General features: G+C 49.3%; 1 protein-coding gene across 1 annotated transcript in view; it reads right to left on the reverse strand.

Moving 5' to 3' along the window:
- The window catches only part of LOC117882158 (cilia- and flagella-associated protein 57-like), a 94,433-nt gene that overhangs the window by 26,894 nt on the left and 48,473 nt on the right, over positions 1 to 19,066 (reverse strand). The window contains exons 8-9 of the mRNA XM_034780184.1: positions 8,470 to 8,635; positions 7,908 to 8,021 (exon numbers count right to left, since the gene is read on the reverse strand). Coding sequence (XP_034636075.1) covers positions 7,908 to 8,021; positions 8,470 to 8,635 — 280 coding nt within the window. The remainder of the gene's footprint in view (positions 1 to 7,907; positions 8,022 to 8,469; positions 8,636 to 19,066) is intronic.

Here is a 19,066-nt window from a genome sequence, read left to right on the forward strand (position 1 = left end):
GCCAGAAGCTGGGAATGGGCGACAGAGGATGGATCACTTAATAGTTACCTGTTCTGTTCATTCCTTCTGGGGCACCTGGCATTGGCCACTGTTGGAGGACAGTACACTGGGCTAGATGGACCTTTGGTCTGACCCAGTATGGCCGTTATGTTCTTAAATAGTCCAAGATAATCTGAAGAGACCGGATCGGAGAGAGACCTCTATGTCACACCCAAATTGAGAAGCTCTTCCATTTGTCAAGGTAGGTAGCCCTAGTGGACGGCTTTCTACTACCTATCAAGATCTGGAGAACTAGCTCCTAACAGGCCTGCTCCTCCAGGTTCAGCCATGTAACATCCACACAGTTGGTGAAGAGAGGCGAGGTTTGGGTGAAGCAACCGGCCATTGTCTTCTGAGATCAGGTCCAGACAGAGCGAAAGCAGGAGTGGGATTGCTATTGATAGATCCAGCAGCGTGCCAAACTGGTGTTGATGTGGCCACACTGAGGCTATGACAATAACTCTCGCCTTGTCCCGCTTGATTTTCAGGAGGACCTTGTGAACCAGAGGGACCGGGGGAAAAGCGTAGAGCAGCAGCCCTGTCCATGGGAGCAGGAAGGCATAGGAGAGAGAGCCCACGCTGTGCCCTCACAGCGAGAAAAACTGGTGGAACTTTCTGTTCTGCTTGGTCACGAACAGGTCCACCTGGGAAGACCCCCAGCTTTGGAAGATGAACCTGATGATTTATGGTGAAGGAACCCCTAGTGGTGAGAGGGAAAGGACCTGCTGAGGCGATCCACCAGTGCATTCTGGGCTCTGGGAAGATGTGATGCCTCAAGGTGGATGGAGTGCTTCGTGCAGAAATCTCATAGATGGATGGCCTCCTGACACAGGGTAGAGGATCAAGCTCCTCCCTGCTTGTTGATATAGAACATGGCCGCAATATTGTCTGTCAGGACTTGCACCACCTTGCCAGAGATCTGGAGAAGGAACACTTGGCAGGCTAAGCAGACAACACTGAGTTCCCTGATGTTTATGTTCTTCCTGGTGTAGGCCAAGGCCTTTCTGCAATAAGAAGCAGCAGCATAGTAGGACAGCAGAAGCTATGACTTAAGAAGCAGGGAATAATGGCCCATCTAAACCACATCAAAACCATATAGTATTGGATTGTAAGAAGCATTTCTGCCTTAATAGCACCAACAGTGACCAAACAGACAGACAAATCTTAAGATGTGCAAAGAGAACTTTGCAAGAAAACACTCTGTCTGGCAAAACCACTTACCAGCAGTTTTGGTTGAAAAGATACCATTGATTGCTTTTGTCTGTTTTTTAATTTGAAATACTTCCATTTGTTTCCCTATACAGTAACTCCTCACTTAAGTCGTCCCGGTTAGCGTTGTTTTGTTGTTACATTGCTGATCAATTAGAGAACATGCTCGTTTAAAGTTGCGCAATGCCTGTTATTTGGCAGCCGCCTGCTTTGTCCACTGCTTGCAGGAAGAGCAGCCGGTTGGAGCTAGCTGGTGGGGGCTTGGAACCAGGATGGGCCAGTAGCCCTCTTCTCAGCTCCCCTAAGTTCCCTGTGCAGCAGCCCCCCAGCAGGCGATCAACTGCCAGGCAGTTCAGGTGTCCCTCCCCCATGGCCGTGTGCTGCTCCTGCCCTCTGCCTTGGAGCTGCTCCCAGGAGCCTCCTGCTTGCTGGCGGGGGGGGGGAGGGGGAGAGGGATGCTGATGTCAGGGTGTCCCCCTCTCCCCGCTCCTTTACCTCATTCCACAGAGCAGGGGAGGACACGACAGGGCTCAGGATAGAGGAAGCTTGCTGGCAGTAGCTGCTGTCTCAACTTGCTGATCTACCTAAAAAGGCAGTGTACTTAGAGTGTACTTAGAGTGGGGTCTCTCTCTCTCTCTCTCTCTCACACACACACACACACACACACACACACACTGTGTGTGGCTCTGTCTCTCTCTGCCATGCTGTGTCTCCTCCCATAATTCATGCTGACTTGTAGAGTATGAGGCTACATTAACAACATGTTAACCCTTGAGGACTCAGCCGAGTGCTAATTCATCATTTAGCAATAAGGCATTCCTTGGGAAATATCTCACCCTCTTCCACCCTCTGACTCCACCACTGCAACCAAGCTTCACAATCATCGTTGCTGTGTACCATACTAAATTGTTTGTTTAAAACTTATACTGTGTGTGTATAAATAAAATATAGGCTCATCTGGCAAAAAAAATTCCCTGGAACCTAACCACCCCTTATTTACATTAATTCTTAAGGGGAAATTGGATTTGCTTAACATTGTTTCGCTTAAAGTAGCATTTTCCAGGAACGTAAGTACAACATAACTACTTACTGAATGGGGGAGGCAACGTAGTGACAGATAATGTGAAAAAAGGTGAAGTACTCAATGCTTTTTTTTCCTTGGTCTTCACAGACAAGGTCAGCTCCCAGACTGCTGCACTGGGCAACACAGTATGGGGAGGAGGTGAGCAGCCCTCAGTGGTGAAAGAACAGATTAAGGACTATTTAGAAAAGCTGGACATGTACAAGTCCATGGGTCCAGATCTAATGCATCCAAGGGTGCTGGGGCAGTTGGCTGATGTGATTGCAGAGCCATCGGCTATTATCTTTGAAAATTTGTGGCGATCGGTGAAGGTCCCAGACGATTGGAAAACATCAAACATAGTGCCCATATTTTAAAAAAAGAAGAAAGAGAACCCGGGGAACTACAGACCGATCAGCCTCACTTCAGTCCCTGGCAAAAATCATGGAGCAGGTCCTCAAGGAATCCATTTTGAAGCACTTGGAGGAGAGGAAGGTGATCAGGAACAGTCAACATGGATTCACCAAGGGCAAGTCATGCCTGACCAACCTGATTGCCTTTTATGATGAGATAACTGGTTCTGTGAATATGGGGAAAGCGGTGGAAGTGATATATCTTGACTTTAGCAAAGCTTTTGATACGGTCTCCCACAGTATTCTTGCCAGTGAGTTGAAGTATGGATTGGATGAATGGACTATAAAGTGGATAGAAAGCTGGCTAGATTTTCAGGCTCAACGGGTAGTGATCAACAGTTCGATGTCTAGTTGGCAGCCGGTATCAAGCGGAGTGCCCCAGGGGTTGGTCCTGGAGCCGGTTTTGTTCAACATCTTTATTAATGATCTGGATGATGGGATGAATTGCACCCTCAGCAAGTTTGCAGATGACACTAAGCTGGGGGGAGAGGTAGATACGCTGGAGGGTAGGGATAGGGTCCAGAATGACCTAGACAAATTGGAGGATTGGGCCAAAAGAAATCTGATGAGGTTCAACAAGGACAAGTGCAGAATCCTGCACTTAGGAAGGAAGAATCCCATGCACCGCTATAGGCTGGGGATAGACTGGCTAAGGAGCAGTTCTGCAGAAAAGGACCTGGGGATTACAGTGGATGAGAAGCTGGATATGAGTCAACAGTGTGCCCTTGTTGCTAATAAGGCCAACGGCATATTGGGCTGTATTAATAGGAGCATTGCCAGCAGATTGAGGGAAGTGAATATTCCCCTCTATTCGGCACTGGTGAGGCCACACCTGGAGTATTGTGTCCAGTTTTGGTCCCCCCGCTAAAGAAGGGATGTGGACAAATTGGAGGGAGTCCAGCAGAGGGCAACGAAAATGATTAGGGGGCTGGGGCACATGACTTATGAGGAGAGATTGAGGGAACTGGGGTTATTTAGTCTGCAGAAGAGAAGAGTGAGCGGGGATTTGATAGCAGCCTTCAACTACCTGAAGAGGGGTTCCAAAGAGGATGGAGCTAGGCTGTTCTCAGTGGTGGCAGATGACAGAACAAGAAGCAATGGTCTCAAATTGCAGTGCGGGAGGTCTAGGTTGGATATTAGGAAACACTATTTCACTAGGAGGATGGTGAAGCAATGGAATGGGTTACCTAGGAGGATGGTGGAGCAATGGAATGGGTTACCTAGGGAGGTGGAGCAATCTCCATCCTTAGAGGTTTTTAAGGCCTGGCTTGACAAAGCCCTGGCTGGGATGATTTAATTGGTGTTTGTCCTGCTTTGAGCAGGGGATTGGACTAGATGACCTCCTGAGTTCTCTTCCAACACTAATATTCTATGATTCTAACATTAAGCGAGGAGTTACTATAGTTATCACTGTCTGTTTTTTAGCCCCGTCTACACTACGAGTTTAGGTCAAATTTAGCAGCGTTAGATCGATTTAACCCTGCATCCGTCCACACGATGAAGCCATTTTTGTCAACTTAAAGGGCTCTTAAAATTGATTTCTGTACTCCTCCCCGACGAGGGGATTAGCGCTGAAATCGACCCTGCTGGGTCGAATTTGAGGTAGTGTGTACGCAATTCGATGGTATTGGCCTCCGGGAGCTATCCCAGAGTGCTCCATTGTGACCACTCTGGACAGCACTGTCAACTCAGACGCACTGGACAGGTAGACAGGAAAAGCCCCGTGAATGTTTGAATTTCATTTCCTGTTTGGCTATCATGGTGAGCTGATCAGCACAGGTGACCATGCAGAGCTCATCAGCACAGGTGACCATGGAGTCCCAAAATTGCAAAAGAGCTCCAGCATGGACCGAACGGGAGGTACTGCATCTGATCGCTGTATGGGGAGACGAATCCGTGCTATCCGAACTCAGTTCCAAAAGACGAAATGCTGGAATATTTGAAAAAATCTCCGAGGGCATGAAGGACAGAGAATATGACATGGACCCGCAGCAGTGCCGCGTGAAGCCTACCAAAGTACCAGAGAGGCAAACAGCCGCTCCGGGTCAGAGCCCCAGACATGCCACTTCTATGATGATCTGCATGCCATTCTAGGGGGTGCCCCAACAACTACCCCACCCCTGTGCTTCCCTCCTTCCTCACCCCTCCCGGGCTACCTTGGCAGTTATCCCCCCATTTGTGTGATGAATTAATGAAGAATGAATGAATTTGAAACAACAATGATTTTATTGCCTCTGCATGTGGAGATCAAAGGGGAGAGGGGAGGGTGGTTGGCTTACAGGGAAGTAAAGTGAACCAAGGGAGCAGGTTTTCATCAAGGAGAAACAAACAGAACTTTCACACCATAGCCTGGCCAATCATGAAACTGGTTTTCAAAGCTTCTCTGATGCACAGCGCACCCTGCTGTGCTCTTCTAACTGCCCTGGTGTCTGGCTGCGCGTAATCAGCAGCCAGGTGTTTTGACTCAACCTCCCACCCCACCATAAACGTCTCCCCAGATATTGTGGAGCACACAGCAAGCAATAATAACGATGGGAATATTAGTTTAGCTGAGGTCTAACCGAGTCAGTAAACTGCGCCAGCGAGCTTTTAAACATCCAAAGGCACATTCTACCACCATTATGCACTTGCTCAGCCTATAGTTGAACTGCTTCTTACTACTGTCCAGGCTTCATGAGCCATGGGAGCAAGGGGTAGGCTGGGGTAGGTGCGACCGCGAGGTGCTGCCGACTGGGAGAGCAGCCTGAGGCAGAAGCCTCCAGCTGGCATGATATTTCAGGCAGGACTGAATCTCCACTAGACGAAACTTAAAGAAGAGAATGACTTGGAGTCATTCCCATTTTTGTCCAGGCGCCCCTGACCAACCTCACCGCGGCCAGCCAGGAGCACCCACGTCTGCCCAGGCGCCCCTGACCAACCTAACTGAGGTCGGCCAGGAGCACTCACGGGACGACGACGACGGCTAGCAGTCGTATTGCACCATCTGCCGTCCACAAGGCAAGGCAAGGGGATGCTACTATGTAGGATTGCAGTACCACGTCTGCCAGCAGCACCCAGGAGACATACGGTGACAGTGAGCTGAGCGGGCTCCATGCTTGCTGTGGTATGTGATCTGCACAGGTAACCCAGGAAAAAAGGCGATAAACGATTTTTTGCCATTGCTTTCACAGAGGGAGGGAGAGAGGGGGGCCTGATGACATATACCCAGAACATCCTGATATCAAGGATGGTACAAAAACATTCCCCAAGGATAACAGGGGAACACACTGACCCCTCCTAAAAGATAAGGTCAGGATGCAGTACGTAATAAAGATGTTTTAATCAAACCAACATGTACAAGGTGATGGGTGATAACTAGCCACGTCAGGGGGCAGTAACTATGTCAGAGTAGCAGTATGTAACTTGTTTGTATCAGGGTATAAAGATGTATCTCAGAGGGAGTGTCTTTGTCTAGCCTAGGGAGGAATGGAAAGTCCCATCTTTCACTGAGCTGGTCCATTGTTACGGGCATACATGTATTAGTGGTACGGTAGAGTCTGCGGGATACTCGTACCACAGGGCCTTAACTGGACCCATTACAGCCTCATTAATGGTAAGGCCACTTTGGAGGGAGCTGCCGCAGCCAGAATGTCAATAAGGCTGTGGGATGATTCCTTAAAATCCTATCTCCAGACCCAGGTTAGCTGCTATCTGCTTCAGAAGGTCCTGATGGGCCCTGAAGTCATCCTGCAGAAGTGAGTTACTCAGCCTCAAGACAGCCTCCTTTGGGGAGGAGGAGGAGGAAGCTTGCACCAGAGGAGGGGCTCCTTCCTCTTCCTCAATGACATTCATGGTAGCCACATCCTAAACGTCGGACCCAGAGTCAGAGTCCAGTGCCAGCAGGGAAGGGGCGGTAGCCCACTCTCAGAAATCAACAGGTATGATTGATGAGAAGGAGGACTAGGTACCAGGGGAAACCCCTCGGGTTCCAGTATGGACACTGCATAGGCTACTGAACCATTGGCCAGGTGCTGGCGGGGGGACCCGCACCGAGGTCTGGCAGCACTGGGTACTGGTGGTGGCCCTGAGGCTCAACATAGGGTTCCCGAGTGGCCCGATGCAAGTCGCACTTCGCTGCCTTCCCCATGCTTGTCCTTCTTCTGCACTGGTGAGTGCCCTCTGTTGGTGCACTGCTTTTTGTGCTTCTTCTTCAGCACTGGAGATGGTGAACAGTGCTAGGAAGAGCGTGGTGCTGGAGGAGCACTTCGCACCAAGGCCAAAGTGCTTGGTGCAGAATTGGTGCAGCTTGGCTCTGAGGCCAGTCTTAGACTGGCTTCCATTAGGATAGCCTTCAGTCTTATTTCTCTATCCTTTTTTGTGCAGGATCTAAAGTCCCGACAAATGTGGCACTTGTCCCTCATGTGAGTTTCTCACAAGCACTTCAAACGGCTGGAGTGTGGGTCGCTCACAGGCACAGGTTTGCCGCAGGAACCACAATGTTTGAAGCCTGGGGACCGGGACATGCCCAGCTGCTGGGGTGAAAAAAGTCCCTCGACGATAGGGACTATCTATTCACACTAACGCTAACTACAATATCTATATACACTAAAATTATACTTAAAACTAATAAACTATTAATCAGAATCCAAAAACCACTGGGAAGAAGCCTTGCTGAAGCAAGAGAGGTTGTTCCAGCAACAGTCACAGACAGTAAAAAGGAACTGAGAGGGTGAGTGGTTGGTGGCGCCCCTTATACCGGCACATAAGCACGCAGCACCAGAGGTGCTAGAGCCAGCCTGACGGATACCACTGAGGGAAAAATCTTTGGCAATGGTGCACATGGCGCGCACACACCTAACGTGGCATGGACAAGAAGAACCAATCTTTGAATGAAATTTTTGTAAAAATATCCATATTTTCCAGGTCATTAATAAATATTAAGCACTGGCTGTAGAACAGAACCTTGTGGCACCTGCTTCCAGCTTTCTGCCATGATGAAAATTTACCATTTATTTCTTTGTATCTCTGTTTCCTGACTGTTAGTCAATCTCTGATCCATTACAGTTCTTTACCTCTCCCCCATGACTACTAAATTTCCTTCATAGCCCCGATGAGAGACTTTTTGATATAGGCTTTTTGAAACTTCTAATGAATTATATCTACCAGTTCTCCTTTACCCACAGGTATGGGAGGCTTTGCACACTGACCTTCCCATTGTGTCCTTTCAGATTATTAACATTCTCAAAGCTGGTGGTGGAGTAAATATGAATCACGTTTCCATTAACTGCAGCAAAAAGATGACCCCCATTACTGAAGGTGCACTGGAGAGAGAGAGAGAGAGAACACACACAACTATTACTGAATGTATGATGGAAATACAGAAAAAACCCCACAACACCCAGTCTCTTACTGAAGTTGCAATACAGTCACCAGTGTTTGAAGGTCATGCAAGAAGAAACCTCCATGTATGGACATCATTTTTCATGATGCCCCCTCATCTCCTAGGACCCTCTTCTTAGCTACCCTATGGGTCTGATGCCCCTTTCTCCTGCAACTTCCATTTCCACCGTGCTTCTCACCTCTCTGGTGACTCCCAGGTCCCAAGCCCCCATTATGCCCTTTTTCATTCAGGATTCCCTCCTCAGATTCTCATATCTCAACATTCACACTATTGTTCTCCTCTCCGAACTCAACTTCCACATTGCTCCCCACCATGTCATTCACCCCACTTCCCAAGCTCCCGATCCCAGCTTCTATGTTGCTCCTCACCTCTCTGCACCCTCTCACAGTGAAGTCCTTAAAAGTACGGATGTCATCAATTAGCAGGTTCATAAGCCGTAGTTTGTCAGAAAACCCAACCAAAACGTAAAGGCCAGTGGGATGAAGAGAAACTGCATATGCTTCTTCCTGGTACTCCTTATACAAGTCCAAAGTGCTGCAAGAATCACTACAGTCAGTAACACAGCCCAAGTCACACACTTACAAACAGCCAGACAGATGTCTAGCCCTGCACTGAGAATTGCTGCAAGACCCCTTGTAGAGATTTAGGGTGATGTGAAACAATCAGCCATGCCACAGTCACACAGGTGATACAGTCAATGAACAGGAATTTGGGCACCTGTCTATGGGGAAAGGTAAGGCAGGTTTGCAGGAGCAGAGACTCACTTGTCCACTGTTACACAATGAGGGAGATGAACGCAGTTCTGGTTGGATATCACACAATAGAAATACATAGTCTGAGCTCCCCTGGCCATGTGAGACAATAAAATCAGTAGAATTGTTTAGTATTTCATATCCCTAAAATGCAGTGTTAGACACGTCCACTTTAATTATTGTACTGTGACGTGCTTAGAGAAAAATTCATCACGAGAATCTTTTCACCATCTGTGTTTAGCCTATGTGTACCTGCAACATTCCTGCCTTTGACTCCCTTGGCTTGATTACTATAATGCAGCTTTGCATGGGGTTACCCTTGAAAACAACTGCAGGCAGGCAGATATTGCAGAGACAAAAGACATTCACCATATCTATTCTCTACAGGCTGCATGTGCTTCCTGTTTGCTCTGGGTGCAGTTTCAGGTGTGGAGTTAAATGTATGGTGCTTGGGACTGGGCATTCTTGACTTCAGGACTCACTCCCCACATTGGTCTTTCACAGACTACATGCATTAGGGAAGGATAGAAGACTCATGTATTTACTTATGGTTCTGCTTGTGGGGGTGACTGTGCAGATGATGTGGCACTATTTCAGAAAAGGAATTAATTTCATTTGATCTGGTTAATGAGCTGATTAGTCATTCAAATTCACAGAGCTGGTCAGACTAGTACATTATAAGTAATTTATAATAGGAATGACCCCTTCTGGTGCTCATGCAGCCATTGGTGTTATAGATTCATAGATTCTAGGACTGGAAGGGACCTCGAGAGGTCATCGAGTCCAGTCCCCTGCCCTCATGTTCTGCTAATATTTTTAAACAAGGGATCTCACAAAAATTTTCTTTTCTGCTTGTGAAAATTTTCACTAAATTACATGCAAAAAAATAAGTTAAAAGAACATTTTAAGGTTGCAAAGTCAAGCAATGAAAAAATTAGGAAAAGCCAGAATTAAGATTGCCTGTCCAACCTTAATTTCGCCCTCCTGTGTGTACGCATTATGGTAGAGTCTTTAATTACATTATCACATACTATTTTTTCCACAGGAAACCTGCCCTATTCAGTGCACAGAATGGATGGCGCTCACTTAATGAACAGTTATTCAATATTTTGTTTTCTCCTTGATCAACGTGTGGCCTCATTCCTTATTTGCTGCTCACAACTCAGACTTTGCTCAGAAGACAGAATTACTGATTTCCTCACTAATTTTTCTATGATGCTCATTATTATAGTATCTGAGTGCTTCATAAACATTAATTTATGTTCACAAGCCCCCATGTTAGATGAGTGGGTATTATTATCCCCATTTTACAGATGGGGAAACAGACACAGAGAGATTATGGTGAAAAGTATTCACTAATCTGAGACATAAGTACATAAGAATGGCATACTGGATCAGATTAATGGTCCATCTAGCCCGGTATCACATCTACCGACAATTGCCAGCCCCAGATGCTTCAGAGAGAGTGAACAGAACAAGGCAATTTATCAAGTGATCCATCCCCAGCTGTCCAGCATCTGGCTGTCAGAAGTTTAGGGACACTCAAAGCATGGGGCTGCATCCCTGACCATTGCAGCTGATGCCCATTGATGGACTTGTCCTCCTTGAACTTATCAAATTCTTTTTTGAACCCATAATTCAAATAATTATAATTATTTATAATTTATTATAGTTATAATTTTGGCCTTCACAACATCCCCTGGCAACGAGTTCCACAGATTGACTGTGTGTTGTGTGAAGAAGTGTTTCCTTATGTTTGTTTTAAACCTGCTACCCGTTAATTTCATCAGGTGATCCCTGGTTTTGTGTTATGTGAAGGAGCAAATAACACTTCCCTATTCACTTTCTCCACACCATTCATGGTTTTATAGACCTCTATCATATCCCCCTTTAGTCGTCTTTTTTCTAAGATGAACAGTCCCAGTCTTATTAATCTCTCCTCAGATGGAAGCTGTTCCATACTCCTAATAATTTTTGTTGCCCATCTCTGTACCTTTTCCAATTCTATATATCTTTTTTGAGATGGGGCAACTAGAACTACACACAGTATTCAATTTGTGGGCGTACCAGGGATTTACATAGAGGCATTATATTTTCTGTTTCATTATCTATTTCTTTCCTAATTGTTCCTAACATTCTGTTAACTTCTGCCCATTATCTCAAAGTTTGACTTCTTCTGTGTCTATCCCAGTCCTGTCTCTATCCCACTGTTGGCTCCTCATATCATCCCACTCTCCTCACCTAGCCAGTCCCAGTCTCTACTCCTAAGGCTTCTGATCCCAGTTCAAGTCCTCTTCTTGGCAGCCAGTCCCAGTCCTCTACCCTATCCCACCTGGTTCCTTGTTCCCAGTTTCCTTGCCCAGTCAACCCCAGTTCTCTCCCCAACTCCACAATCTGTCTCTCTCCCCACCCAGCTCCAGCCTCTCCCTCCACCCCCACAACATTTCCTGTCCCCACTGGCTCCCAGGCTTCCCATCAAGTCTCAGTGTCCTCACTTCCCCTACCTACTTTTCTCAGTCTCTTTGCCCAGACAAAAAATGGTTACTTACTTTCTCATAACTGTTGTTTTCTAGAAGTGTTTACTCATGTCCATTCCAATTAGGTGTGCGCGCACTGCATGCACGGCAGCCGGAAAGTTTTTCCCCTAACAGTCAGCTAAGGCGCCTCCTGGGGTCACGCCTTTATAGCACCCTGCTGACCTGCCACCCCCAGTTCCTTCTTGCTGGCTGCTCCAACAGAGGGGTAAGGAGGGTGGGTATTGGAATGAACATGAACACCACACATCTCAAAGAACAACAGTTACGAGAAGGTAAGTAACTGTTTTTTCTTCTTTGAGTGCTTGTTCATGTAAATTCCAATTAGGTGATTACCAAGCCCAAGTTTTGGAGGCGGGGTTGGAGCTCAAAGGTTCCCTGACTGTAGCACCGCTCTCCCAAAGGCTGCATCATCTCTGGCCTGCTGGGTAATAGTGTAATGCGAGGTAAAGTTATGTATTGATGACCACGTCGCAGCGCTGCAGATTTCCTACGTCAGAACATGGGCCAGGAACGCCGCTGATTATGCCTGCGCCCTCGTGGAGTACACTGTAAGCGGAGTGGCAAGTACCTTCGCCAGTCGTAGCATGCCCAGATGCAGGACGTGATCCAAGACGAGATCCTTTGGGAGGAGACTGGAAGCTCCTTCATTCTGTCTGTTACTGTGACAAACAGCTGAATGGATTTCCAGAACGGTTTTGTTCATTGATGTAGAAGGCTAATGCCCAGCGAACGTCCAACGAGTGCAGTTTTTGCTCCCTGCTGCTTGAGTGTGGCTTAGGATAGAAAACTGGGAGAAAGATGTCCTGGTTAATGTGGTACTGGGAGACAACCTTAGGGAGGAACGCTGGATGAGGTCTGAGCTGAACCTTGTTCTTATAGAACACTGTGTACGGAGGCTCAGAAGTTAGTGCCTTGAGCTCTGACACTCCCCTGGCCGATGTTATTGCTACCAGGAATGCCACCTTGTGATACAGCAAGGAACATGTCGCCAGCAGTTCAAAGGACATCTCCATCAGGCTGGAAAGGACCAGATTACGGTCCCAGGCTGGGACCAGCTGTCGTACGTGAGGGTCTGTCGAGACCCTTTAGGAAAAGACTCACCATCAGGTTGGAAAAGACCGACTGACCCTGCACACCTGGATGGAAGGCCAAGATAGTGGCCAGGTGGACCTTTACTGATGACAGGGTAAGCCCTTGCTGTTTGAGGTGGAGAAGGAAGTCCAATATGACAGGTATGGATGCTAGAGTTGGAGACGGATGGTATTGAGAAGACTAAATTGAGAATCTCTTCTATTTGACCAGGTAGGTAGCCCTACTGGAAGGTTTCCTACTAGCAAGGAGGATTTGTCTGACTGGGTCCTAACAGGCGAGTGCTATTGGATTCAGCCACAGAGCTTCTACGTCGTGAGGTGCAGAGCGATTCGAGGTTTGGATGCTGGAGACGGCTGTGATCCTGAGTTATCAAGTCTAGGAAGAACGGTAAGGCGATTGGGCTTCCACGGACATTTCCAGAAGAGAGGTGTACCAGTGCTGATGGGGCCAGGCTGGAGCTATCAATAGCACCGAGGCCTCGTCCCTCCAAACCTTGAGGAGCACTTTGTGAATGAGAGGTATGGGAGGAAACGAGTACAGGAGGCGTCCCTTCCGGGGCAGGAGGAATGCGTCCGTGATGGAGCCCGGGCTGTGATTCAGAAAGAAGCAAAACTGCTGGCACTTCCTGTTGCGTCACGTGGCGAATAAGTCTATCTGGGGAAACCCCCACTGTTAGAAGATAGTGTTCGCGACATCCGGGCATAGGGACTGCTCGTGGCTGTGAAAGGATCTGCTGAGATAGTCCACCAACTCGTTCTGTACTCCGAGGCGGTACGATGCCTCCAGGCGTATTGAGTGAGCTATGCACAAGTCCCATAGTCTGAGGGCTTCCTGGCACATGAGAGAGGAGTGTGCACACCCTTGTCTGTTTATATAAAACATTGCTGTTGTATTGTCTATCATGACCAATATACACTTCCCTTCCAGATGAACTTGGAACGTTTGGCATGCTAGACGGACCGCTCTCAGCTCCCTGACGTTGATGTGAAGGGAGAGCTCCGCCTGAGACCAGAGACCCTGTGTCCTGAGGTCTCCCAAGTACGCACCCCTCCCCAACGCTGATGCGTCCATCACCAGCGAGAGGGCTGGCTGTGGTCTGGCGAAGGGAACCCCCGCACATACTGCCTGCAGGTTGAGCCATCACAGGAGGGAGTCGAGGTCAGGATGAGGTAGAGTGAGGATCTTGTCTAGACCATCCCAAACCGGTCGATACACCGAGGCCAGCCAGCCTAAAGAGGCCGGAGTCTCAGCCTGGCGTGCTGTACTATATAGGTACAAGCGGCCATGTGTCCCAGAAGCTTTAAGCAGTTCCTTGCTGTGGCGGTAGGGAACTGGCTGAGGCTTCAAATGATATCGCCCAGGGACCAGAATCGCGATTTCGGGAGGTATGCCCTGGCCTGTGTAGAGTCCAATATCGCTCCTATAAACTCTATCCGCTGCACGGGGAATAAGGTTGACTTTTGTACATTCAGAAGGTGGCCCAGGTCATCGAAAGTAGCCCTTGTGAAGCTCACTTGTGCCCTGGAGTGGCCCTTGATTAGCAGGGTCATCGAAGTCCATAAACACTTGCACACGACGGTTGCATAGGAATCCAGCCATGACTGCCATGCACTTGATAAACACTCAAGGATCTGCTGACAAGTTGAACGGGAGGACTGTGAAGTGGTAATGATTGTGGTTCACCACGAATCTGAGGTACCTTCTGTGGGATGGTGTGATTGAAATATGAAAATAAGCGTCCTTCAACTCAAGGGCAGCATCCCAGTCCCTTGGATCCAAGGAAGGGATAATGGAGGCCAAAGAGACCATGTGGAACTTCAATTTCTTCATGAACCTGTTGAGATGTCGCAGGTCTAGGATGGGCCTGAGGCCACCTTTGGCTTTCGGTATTAGGAAATACTGGGAATAGAAGCCCTTGCCCCTCAGCTCCTGAGGAACCTCTTCCACTGCCCCCAGCATTAGGAGCGAGTGCACTTCCTGTGCGAGGAGCTGCTCGTGGTAAGGGTCCCTGAAGAGGGACGGGGAAGGGGGATGGAAAGGCAGACGGGCAGAGAACTGGAGGGAGTAACCCCTTTCTACCATGCAGAGTACCCAGAAATCCAATGTAATATGGGCCCACACAGGATAGGGGACAGTTCACACAAGAAGGTAAGGTGGAATGGATCCAGTGTCCAGACTGGTGCATTGCCCCCCGGGCGCATCTTCAAAAGTTCTGCTTCTGGCCAGATGACTGCTTTGTCTGGCCAAAGCCCTGATGAAGGGTGACACCTCTTTCCATTATTTCTATTCTACCTGCAAGAGAAGTCTTGCCTATTTTGCAGCTGGTAAAAACGAGGCAGGAGCTGTAGCTTAAAGTATTTCCTTTGATTAGCCGGAGTATGGAAGCCAAGGGACTTGAGGGTGGCCCTTGAGTCCTTCAGGCTATGAGGCTGGGAATCTGTTTTCTCGGAAAACAGGATTGAACCCTAAAAGGGGATATCTTGTATTGTCTGCTGGACCTTGTAAGGAAGCCCAGAGACCTGTAGCCAGGAGCTCCTTCTCATGGCTATCCCAGAGGCCATAGTGCGGGATGCCGAGTCAGCAGGGGCATCCCTAACCGTACACAAAGTACGCAGCTGCGTAGGGCACCAGGGGGCACCAAATTTCCTGGTGCCCTACACAGCTGTGTGCTGCTCCAGCCCCTGCGCTGCCTTTTTCCCATGGCCCCCACCCTGCTCCACCCCAGCCCCACCTCTTTCCACCCCTGCTCCACCCCAGTCCCACCTCCACCCCTTCCCCAAAGCCCCCACCCCTGCTCTGCCCCACCCCTTCCCACCCCTGCTCCGGCACCACTCTATCCCTTCCCCAAAACCCCTGCCCTTGCTCTGCCCCAGCCCCGCCCCCACTCCCCAGGACTGCAGCAGGGTTGGGCCTGCACTCACTGGTGGCAGGAAGAGCAGTGACCCGGCCCCACCCATGCCACCAGTGAGTGCTGTGGGGTGATTCCCCCCTACCCCCAAAGCCACCACCCCCCCACTGAGGCCTGGGGCCCCACACCCCCACCTGCGGGGGGGCTGCATAGGGCCACAGAATGGCTAGGGACGGCCCTGCAAGTCAGCCACATCAAAGGCTGCCTGCAGTGAAGCACGGGCAACCAGTTTCCCTTCTTCCACGAGCGAGGAAAACTCTGCCCTAGAGTCCTCTGGTAACAGCTCTGCAAACTTTAGCCATAGCTCCACAGGTGTTGTAGTTGTACCTGCTGAGGATGGCCTGGTGGTTAGATATACAGAGCTGGAGCCCCCCAGTCAAATAAATTTTCCTCCCAAAGAGGTCCAATTTTTTTGCTTCCCAGTTTTTTGGGGACAGGCCCTGGAAGCCTTGGCACTCCCTCTGAAGCAAAGTGGCCACCACTGGGGAGTCTGGCGGGGGGTGGGTATAGAGGTGCTCGTAGCCTCTAGAAGGAACAAAGTACTTCCGCTCATTTCTCTTTGCTGTTGGTGGCAAAGAGGCAGGGATCTGCCAGAGAGTTATAGGGATGTCACTAATTGTTTTAATAAGTGGCAGAGCAACGCAGGAGGGGCCAAAGGGGCGAGGATGTCAACCATAGGGTCCGATGTCTCCACCACCTCCTCAGTCTGGATTGCCACGTTCTGTGCCACCCTCCTGAGAAGTTGTTGGAGCAGTCTGCTGTTCTCCAGGGCACGGGCCATCGACATTCCTGCCACCGTCTCATCAGGCGAAGATGAGGATGAGGCCCTAGCTACAAGTGGGTCCTGTTCCCTGCCCTCAGAGCTGAGGGGATCTTGGGTGCTCAGTGTTCCAGTGCAGCCCCAGGTGCCGGAATTGGCGCAGTCGATGCCAACTATGACAGTGCTGGCGCGGTCGATGTGGATGCTAGTATCGGAGTTGGTGGTGTCAGTGCCGAGTGTGTCAATGCTGGGTGTGTTGGTGCTGAATGTGTCAATGCCAGGTGTGTCAGCGCCGGTGCTGGTTGGGTCGGTGCTCTGCGGTAATACCCTGGTCATGCTGGGATAGCGGAGGAGCAAAGGTGGCTGATGCTATAGAAGCCAACCTCAAGTAGGACTGTCAAGGCTGATTCCCGACTCTGGAACTTCGAGTGCAGACGGTGGGGGCCTGCAAGGACTCTAAAAATTAATACTGGCCACTCCAGGCTTGTATTAAACTCCCAAGGTTACAGCTTTTCTCTGACCTTGGATTGGTAGATGCTGCCACCACCCAAGTGCAAAACCCCTTTAAGAACCCAGGAAGGCGCACTTGGGAATTCCTTCCTGTGGGATACTCTCAAGCCCTTTTACTCCGCCTCCGGGGAAGAGCTGAGAAAGAAAAAGAAAAAGGAAAAAAAAAAAAGGAAATCAGCTGTTGCCACCAGCTAATTAAATATGTGTACAAACCTCTTAAGGCACAAAAATCCAGGTCTCTGGGCTTTCTTACAAGGTCTAGCAGAAAATACATCTGGGAACTTAGGCTTTTGCTAGATTAAAAAAAAAAAAAAAAACTACAAGAATTAAGCATCAAGAATAGCTCTCTTGAGGTCCAGCTTAAAGGTTACAAGCAAAACAAAAGCACTTGGGGTTAGCACAGAGGAATCCACAAGCCATAAAGAAATAAAAGGGATAAACCTAATCATGTCTTTCTAGACATTTCCTGATCTACTTACAAATCTGGGGTTTTAGATGAGTAGTTTCTTGGTATGATACTGATGGTTTTTCATACCTGGCCCAAGCTTCTCACAGCATAACTGCTCCCTGTCTGCCTCTCCCTGAGAACAACAATAGACAGACAAAAGAGGAGTCTTGTTTCAATTTTAAAAAGTTCTAGCCTTCCCATTGGCTCTTTTGGCCAGGTGCCCACTCACTTCCTTTTACCTATGCATAGCAGTGAGACTTTTTAACCCTTTACAGGTAGAGCAATTAGAGAACAGCTACTAAGAGGGATTTTATAGCTACTGGCTGGCTGGGTGTCCATAAAAGGGAGCTACCCCCACCTTCATTTATCATAAGGACCGTTGGCTCTGGCCCTGGCAGAAAGCCTAGGGGGTCCAGAAAGGCCACTGAGCAGGGGACTGCCACTGACTCAGCCACGGTGCCAGCTGAAGGTGGTGTCTCCACCTGTCCGATCTGGAGCTCCTGCTCTTCCTGGCTCTAGATTGGAAGGACTCCACTTCTGATTCCGAGGACTCCATATAGGAAGACCAGGGAGGAGTGGTGCCACTCAGTGCTGAAGAGCGGCGTCTAGGGCTAGGGGACCGGTGCGGCTCCCCCACGGGTGCGCTTGTCGACGGCACTGGACAACCATTGCAGAATCATTGTTGATTTGTCCCTGGATGGCACCGGGGGTCTCACGGGTGCTGCTGAGACCAACGTGGGTGTCCTGTCCCGTCTCAGAGGGGAGGGCAGCGCCGTGAGGGTGATAAGGTCTCTCGCTGCCTCGAATGCCTCCGGCATGGATGGCATCTGTAGATCATGGCCCTCGCTGACTGGAGAAAAACGGGGGCCCAGACTCGACTGGTCACGTGTAAGGGCAGGAGTCGACATGACCCTTGAAACTGAGGCCGAAGTTGCATAGCCTGATGCGGGTCTCATGGTTGCGAGCTCCATTTGCGCCGGTCTGGGCATAGGGGAGCGACCCCTTTCAGGTCTCTTTTTCTTATGAGGCACCGGTAAATGTGAGTGGTGTCGGCCCCTGTCCCATCGGTGCCGAGGGTCTCTACTGAAGTCCTTCCTCTGCACCAATTCATGTGCCGGTGCTGCCAATGTGCTCCGCACTGATGATGAGGTGCTTGGGGTTGGCTCTGCCGAACCAGGGTCCGATTGCGGACTGAGAGTTGCCTCCATGAGGATTAACTTGAAGCGCTGATCTCTCTCCTTCTGTGTCCTTGGATGGAAACTCCTGCAAATTTTGCAGCATTCTTTTTGATGAGCTTCCCCCAAACACTTTAAACAAGAAGAAGGGGGTCGCTCTTGGGCATAAGCTTGCCACAAGCTGCGCAGGGTTTAAAACCCGGAGACTGAGGCATGCCCCTGTACTGGGAAGAAAGTGTGGGGGGGGGGGGGAATCCCCACATGAAACTTATATATAAAAACTACTAACTACTATGTAAACTAACTAATTATATACAAGAATGAAAATTCAACTGCTAGAGAGATGCTTACTGAAGCAAGAGAAATTAGTGTTCCGGCTAACCGTCACAGGCGGTAAGAAGGAACTGAGGGGGTGGCAGGTCAACAGGGCTGTATATCCAGTGCCAGAGAGCGCCTGAGCCGACCCAAAGGATACTGCTAAGGGAAAAACTTTTTGGCTGCCGTGCACCCAGTGCATGCACACTGTGATAGACCCAGGCCAGTTGGGTACAGCAGAATAGCAGAAGGCAGATATACTGGCCACTGGATTAACAGTTTTCTGTTCCCTGACTGACCAGAGCAGGGGCTGCTCCAGGCTAATGAGAACACCTGACTCCAATTAACCTGCAAAGAGTCAGGTGAGGCCATTAAGCTAATGTGACCACCTGACTCTAATTAAGGCCCCGCTGATACTATAAAAAGGGCTCACTCCAGTCAGGCAGAGGAGAGCCAGGGAGCCAGAGG

The sequence above is a fragment of the Trachemys scripta genome, chromosome 8 (assembly GCF_013100865.1).
Source record: "Trachemys scripta elegans isolate TJP31775 chromosome 8, CAS_Tse_1.0, whole genome shotgun sequence".
Classification (NCBI taxonomy): Eukaryota; Metazoa; Chordata; order Testudines; family Emydidae; genus Trachemys; species Trachemys scripta.